The sequence below is a fragment of the Borostomias antarcticus genome (genome assembly GCF_949987555.1).
Source record: "Borostomias antarcticus genome assembly, chromosome: 6".
NCBI lineage: Eukaryota > Metazoa > Chordata > Actinopteri > Stomiiformes > Stomiidae > Borostomias > Borostomias antarcticus.
In genome coordinates, this window is record NC_140239.1 from 11,284,658 (window position 1) to 11,292,263 (window position 7,606).

A 7,606-nucleotide genomic window follows, 5' to 3' on the forward strand; every position below is an offset into this window, starting at 1 on the left:
GGGGAACATAGGACCCGGGGAGCATAGAACCCGGGGAACATAGGACCCGGGGAACATAGGACCCGGGGAACATAGAACCCGGGGAACATAGGACCCGGAGAACATAGACATGTTCCCTGTGAGCATCCTCTCATTCACTTCAATGGAAAGGCATGTTGGCTTCAGACAGCTCTCTCTCTCAAATAGTAAAAATGCAAAATTAGCAGCTCAAAATGCCATACGTTTCAATGAGGGGCGCAGTTACCGAACAAATTGTCATACAGCAAAAACTATAAGTCACACTGCTTAGATACTTACATTGTACGAATCAGCACAGTTGTGTGAACATTTTTATGTATAATATGTGTGTGAGCTTTCAAAACTGTAGGAGTGCCAGCAGTTTACAAAATGTGTGAATATTTTCAAAGCAACTGCTGCCACCACTCTAAAAACATAAAGTTTCTGAACATTCCAAAAGCAGTTTCAAGCAGTTTCAATGGGACAAAAAATAGTTCTAAAAGTTAAATTTCTTAAAAACTACTTAAAGTTTGAATGAAGTTTCTATCACAAAGTATGAAGAAGTAGTTAAGGAGACAAAAACTGGGGAGAATAATAAGAAAGAAAGAAAGAAAGAAAGAAAGAAAGAAAGAAAGAAAGAAAGAAAGAAAGAAAGAAAGAAAGAAAGAAAGAAAGAAAGAAAGAAAGAAAGAAAGAATTAGTGGGAATATCTTTTGCAAGCTAGCCCACCTAATAAGAAAATAAAACAGGACTGATCATATGGTAAAAGTGTACATCAGTCTCATGGGCTGCTAGAATGACAGCTTGGATTTTGCTTTGCTGGCTATTTTTTTATGGCCCACTGTCTCCTTGTGCTGTATTGGGTGAATGTGAAGAGTTGTTTTGACAATATTGGTAGACACAGGTACTCGTAATCACATGCATGCACACACACACACACACACACACACATACACACACACACACACACACCCAGGCAGCCACCCATCCCAGCGAGCTAGATCGTCTGTCTAGTGAAGTGCGTAGGGCGAAGACGTGACATACCATTTATTGGCTCAGAAAATAGACAGCATGCCTCATGTTTGAATAGAAAAGGGTGGAGATTCTCTTCCAGGTTTTTGAAAGGTCAAAATCGGAAAGAAAATCTAGTTTTTCCTGATCCTGATACTGATAGCACCAAAGATGTCACAGCCATGTGTGAGCTCTGTGCATGTGTAGCCTATGCTTTCTAAATCTACTACCTGCTACCTCATAGCGTTGCTGGCTATTTTATACATTATTGTAGACTGTATTGTAGATTGTATTATATCACATTGTTCTTGTATTTTGCACTGTCCTGTCCTGTACTGTGTTTATAGTCATGCACCAACAGACGAAGCGCAAGCCGACCTGGCTACAGTCAATACAAATCTCCATCTGGATCTGGTTGCTTCTGTCTGCCGGGTGTGTGTGGATCAGGGGGATTGTTGTTTATTGTTGTTGTGTAAATTGTACCCTTAGGTATAGAGTACCCCCCCCCTCCCCCACCCACCCACCCCAGGAAGAGCACTGCGCCAAGACCATTGTGGGTGTGTGGGGGTGTGTGTGTGAGAGAGAGACTGAGAGAGAGAGAGAGAGAGAGAGAGAGAGAGAGAGAGAGAGAAAGAGAGAGAGCTACAGACATTATGAACACAATGAATTACAATCAGCAAAGCAGACCCAGAGCAAACAGACAGAGAGGGTCGTTTACACTAATTAAGTGTGTGAGAAATCAGTCAGTAGACGGTGGGGGGGGGGGGGGGGGGGGGGGGGGGCACCATTCAACCCCCCAACGCACCTTTATAAAGAGGGGTGGAGGGGGGAGGGTCTTTATAAAAAGGGGTGGAGGGGGGAGGGTCCGCCACTCCCTCCCTGCCTTCACAGGAATGACATCCAGGGTGTGATGATCAGAATAGGATGCCTAGAGGTGGAAGGGCGTCGCCCCTCCCTGCCGTTCTCTGTCACATACCTGAGAGACGATGATGATACCTGTGGCCTATTTAGGACCCCGCGCCCCCCCCCACCGCCGAGCCCACCAGGGTCAGCTTTCTCCCAGGGTGCACCCTGTTACTCTACACAAACATGATGTAACATTAGAACTAGGTCCCTATTCCTGACAGTGTGTGTGTGTGTCTGTGTCAGAGATTGTTACAAACTAGAGTAGAAAAGCAAATATTTGTTTTAAGCTACACGTCTTCTGTAGTCTTATCCTGTCGACTTTTAACCCTTAATGTGCCCTGCTGGTGGCAAGGTTCAGGTCAGTGTTGGAACAGGAGGCGTTCAGTCTGACTGAGCGTGGTGTAATAACTCACCTTCAACCTCCAGCACGGAGGCTGCTGCTATCTTATCTCTCTGTGGAGAGAACACGCTGCTGCTGGTCTCTCCTGGGGGAGAACACACACGCTGCAGGTGGCAAAGTCCCAGGCGAGGCGGAATCTGCCAAGCTGCACTGCTGAAGACACGCAGCTCACCTCAGAACATCACAGCTCCACTGCCACGGGCAGAGACACACTTTATTATGTGCTTTTATGTATTAGAGGAACTTCTTCTTTCAGAAGTCTGGTGGCCATCTCACTAATCAATAGATGGTGGTTAGACAAAGCAGCCATTTTGATGACCTGCCACTCAGGAGACCGGCGCTGGCAGACATGTGGACGCCACGTGACTCACCGCCCAGTCACCCCTCAGGGCGCTCGACGCATGAATGCAGGCCTTGATGCTCGAGACACTCAAGTACTTCTGCTGTTAATATATAAAGGGACCTTGTAAAGGGGTCGTATTCCTCTAGTCTGGTCTCCATGTTAAAGCTGAACATCACTCTGATAGTGAACGGTATCGAGGTAGAAAAAGACAAGCAGATGCGATGCAAAAAGTTTTTTTAATGCAGGGATTAATGTCTAGGAGGGCGAGGCTTACAAGCTCTGCAGGGCGAAGAACACGTTTATACATGCCGAGGAAGACTACATACAGAAGACTCCGAAACAGAATACACAAATAAATAAAATGTGTCTTTTTTTAAAAACGATCTCAGTCCCGATCCCCCTTAGATAAAAACTATTCACAGAAACGCTGGATTCTCACCCATGTTCCATCCCAAGCTGGCAGTGGGGCCCAAGATTTTTTTAAATCAATCTTACGAAGCCCACTAACGATTAGCGATGCCAGATTAGGTGTCACAAGAACTCCTGTGTCCCACAAGTCAATGCAGGAGGGCCCAAGGTACAGACCTGCTGTATTAAAGGAGATGATGTACTTAACTTTAGTAAGGGACCCAGATGGGGCCCATGGTGGCACCAAATACAGCAATATGAATCATGTACTGTAGTCAGTAATACTAAACTGAATAGTAGAAATAGAATCATATAGATCATTTATTGGGCTGATGGTGTTGGAGGGCGGGTGTTCAGGGAGGCGTTCAGACACTGATCAGCTGGGGGAACAGTTCGTTGGCGAACACGTCGTCCCAGGAGCCGTCGTGGCACAGCGGGGAGGACATGTCGCTGAAGGGGGAAGGGGACCGCTCGTACCCGGAGTCGCTGTAGGCGTCGGCCAGGGAGGCCGCCGCCTTCTCCAACCCCCCGCAGAGGGCGGGGGAGGGGGAGGAGGAGAAGAAGTCGACCACGTCGGGGGGACAGGCGGCGGCGTCGGGGATGTCCACCTCCTCCGCCTCCTCTTTGACGTAGACGCTCTCCACCTCCACCTCCTCCACGGGGAAGCCGGCGTCCTCAATCTTCATCGCTGCTTCGCTCTCCTCCTCCTCCTCGTCGTCGCAGCTCTGCTGCCCCGCCCACACCAGCTCCACGGGCTTGGTGTAGATGTGGTCGAAGTGGATCAGTTCATTAAGGGCCTCCAGCTTAACTGGTGGGGCCCCCAGAGCTGCAGGTGCGGCGGGAGGTACTGGATCCCCCCCTCCGACCAGCAGCACCGCCGGCTCCTCGCACCCCTGGTCACCACAGCGGAGGAGATACTCCGGGTCAAGGATGTCCAGAATGCCCAGCAGGAGATCAGACTGAGGGGGAGAGAGAGAGAGAGAGAGGGGAAGGGTGGGTTATTATCAGATCTACCGTCATTTTTATTGTTTTGTTTACTGTTCCTTGCTGTTGCTGCCATATAGACAACTGATGGTTTGTTTCGTTTTGTAGTAGCCTGTGTTCCTAATCTAATTAATGTTGCTTTCCAATGTCCGAACACTTGCTTTGGCAATATGTACAGTGTTATGTCATGCCAATAAAGCAATTTCAAATTAATTTGAAATTAATTTGAGAGAGATAGGTTACAACCTTCACCAGAAAAAAATAAAACCAAGGCCTAGTTACTTGAATAACTGCCAATAAACACTATATAAAAGTTATAGAGGACTCATAACTGATATAGCACTGACATGTCATCCTAGGCTGGAGGGTCTATTTCTTGGGCCTACGTCCTCTACAGGGGGTGCAGGCAGACCAGGGGTCTCATGTGTTGTATGTCCCGTGTGTGCGTTGATACCCGTGTGTTTGAGTGGTTGTGACTGTGTGGGACCCTGGGGGGTTCAGAGAGAGGGGTCACCCAGAGAGAGGGGTCGCCCAGAGAGAGGGGTCGCCCAGAGAGAGGGGACACCCCGCGTCTCACCTCAGAGTCTGCAGAGTCAGGATCATCTGGATCCATTGGGAAGTCTTCAGACTTGAGGACGGCTGGGCCTGCACCTGCTGCGGAGGCACACGTAGCCTGAGTACTGCGGACTCAGTAGACCCGATCCCCAAACCTGCATCCGTCCCACTGGACTCCAGAACCTCCACCTGGAAGAGGAGGGGAGGAGAGAGGAGGAGGAGAAGGACAGAGGAGAGGAGGAGGAGAGAGGAGAAGTTGAGAGGAGGAGAGGAGAGGTGGAAGGGAGGAGGAGAGAGGAGGAGGAGAGGGGGAGGAGAACAGAGGAGTGTTATTAAACGCATATGTATGCCCCATTATAACTGACAACCAGGTGGCTCAACGTCCCTCCCTCCAGTCTTGGGCATTAGAGCCAATCCTCTTACCTTCTCTGTGGACGGCAGGGTGTCCAACCCCAGCCTCTGTCTCAACTCCTCGTTCTCGCTCAACAGCCCGCTTGTCTTCTCCCGTAACAGCTCATTTTCAATGTGAAGTTTCTCGTTCTGAAGGAAAAAAAAGCGAAATTTAAGTCAATAAGTCAAGTCACCCATTCAATGCCGGTACATGCAACACGTGCCCTATATATACAGTTTAGAAAAATAATATACCTCTAGCTCCAACTCCAGAACTTGCTGTTCCAACTCTCCCATTTTGGCTTTTTTTCTGTCTCTGGCGGTCTGGGCGGCCACTCTGTTCTTGAGTTTCCTGGAAGAACCGAAAAAAAAGAAGAAAAAAAACGAGTTAGAATAGAAACGTTCTTTCCATGGTACCGCTGACTAAGCCGATGACAGCGCTGAGGCGGTGCGTGGAGGGCTGTTGCGCAATCATCGGCCATATTCCTGCCACGCAGGCAGAACAGGATACGAGCCTTCCTCCTGCTCTTCATAGGATCGCGGGGTGGGACCAGACCAGCTGACAAGTTACTCTGATCCCTGGAATGAGGGGATGGCTGACAAGCCGCCTCTGTCAGGTCAAATACAAATCTAGCCGTATGATAAATGCGGACTCAAGGCACGGTTTAATTATAGGCTACTACTGAGGGCCCGGTAGGCTACATTGAAGCTGTGAGCGGCGAACTTTAATTTTCCATTTTGGGCATTGACTGTGGTCTGGCTAAGATAATTAATGGACTATTGTTCCAGTCCCAGGCATGAGATCAATATCTTTGGGCGTGATCCAACCGCCGTTTTACGACCAGATAAAATTGTGACCGCAAAAAAGGCCGACATCACACACAAAAACGATGCAAAATTGTACAATACTGACCTGCGAAGCGCTTTCTCTTCTGGGCTCAAATGTGTGAGTCGCTGTCTTTTTCGCAGGGGGGGACCCGCGGATGAATTAGAGTCGGAATCCGACGACGCCTGGTTAGAAGACGACGGCAGAACGACAGAAATGGACCGGCTGAAGCCGCCCTGCGTCGCGCTGGACGAGCCATTCTGTTTCCCGGAGATCAGGAGCACCTTGTGGGTGCCTCCTGACGCGGCCGTAACCACCACCATGTTGCGTATCCTACTGGGACTGTGTGTAGTTTATAAATATCGGGGTATTGTTGTCATCAATTTCCAAAGAAACCTAATGTTTCTCTGTTCTCTTCCCCCCCTTCAATTCTCAAATATGAAAATGGGGGCAGCGCCTGCGATCTATTTCTACTGTCGTGGTGAAATCTGATAGGCTCACAGGGTCTGTGATGCATTCACTATTCACTCTGTGATTGGCCACCTAGCTGATGTAATTTGCATGGAAAGTTTCACCCTGCCTGCCTAGTAAAGTTCTTCCTTGTGGGTGGATGTTCCCGTCTGGCCTAAACTTGGCAGTGAAAAACACCATAAACTTCCCCCAACACGAGTAATGAGATACAAGACTAAGCTCCGGCCTTTAACAGGAGAAGGTCTAATTTCACTTTCCTATGACTGCTGTAAATCAAATAGTCTTAGTGTATGTTTTATCATAACACTATGCACAGTGAATGTGGGATGTAAATTAATAGGATGATATTACTTTACAGTAATAAACAAGGGGCATATTTAGTGGCTGATCATAAACCAAGCTGTTTTGGTTTGTAACCTAGTAGTAGTAGTAGTGGTAGTAGTAGTAGTAGTAGTAGTAGTAGTAGTAGTAGTAGTAGTGGTGGTGGTGGTAGTAGTAGTAGTAGTAGTAGTAGTGGTAGTAGTAGTAGTAGTAGTAGTAGTAGTAGTAGGCTAGTAGTAGTAGTAGTAGTAGGCTAGTAGTAGTGGTAGTAGTAGGCTATTAGTAGTAGTAGTAGTGGTGGTAGTAGTAGTGGTGGTGGTGGTAGTGGTGGTAGTAGTAGTAGTGGTAGTAGTAGTAGTGGTGGTGGTGGTAGTGGTGGTAGTAGTAGTAGTAGTGGTGGTGGTGGTAGTAGTAGTAGTTGTAGTAGTAGTGGTAGTAGTAGTAGTAGTAGTGGTGGTAGTAGTGGTGGTGGTAGTAGTAGTAGTAGTAGTAGTAGTAGTGGTAGTAGTAGTAATAGTAGTGGTAGTAGTATTAGTCACATTAAAACAATTAAAGTCAGCCTACTATCACCTGAAGAATTTATCAAGGATTAAAGGATTTATGTCTCAGGATCTGGAAAAACGTGTCCATGTGTTTATCTTTAGTACACTCGACTACTGTAACGGTGTGTTCACAGGTCTCTCTAAAAAAAAAAAAGATTAGACAGCTGCAGCTGATTCAGAACGCTGCTGCTCGAGTCCTCACTAAAACTAAGAAAGTGGATCACATCACTCCAGTTCTGAGGTCCTTACACTGGCTTCCTGTCTGTCAAAGAATTGACTTAAAAATACTGCTGTTGGTTTATAATGCACTGAATGGTTTAAGGCCAAAATATATTTCTGATCTGCTGCTACGTTATGAACCATCCAGACCACTCAAGTCGTCTGATACAGGCCTGCTTTCTGTCCCCAGAGTTAAAACAAAACATGGAGAAGCAGCGTTCAGTTTTTACGCT

General features: G+C 47.5%; 1 protein-coding gene across 1 annotated transcript; it reads right to left on the reverse strand.

Moving 5' to 3' along the window:
* Window positions 1-2,881: 2,881 nt before the first annotated feature.
* xbp1 (X-box binding protein 1) lies at window positions 2,882-6,244 on the reverse strand. Its single transcript, XM_084439491.1, is given in 6 exon segments — window positions 2,882-3,853; window positions 3,856-4,024; window positions 4,627-4,793; window positions 5,028-5,144; window positions 5,250-5,346; window positions 5,908-6,244. Coding segments are annotated over 6 exon segments (1,209 nt in total). The 5' UTR covers window positions 6,144-6,244; the 3' UTR covers window positions 2,882-3,430.
* Window positions 6,245-7,606: the final 1,362 nt, after the last annotated feature.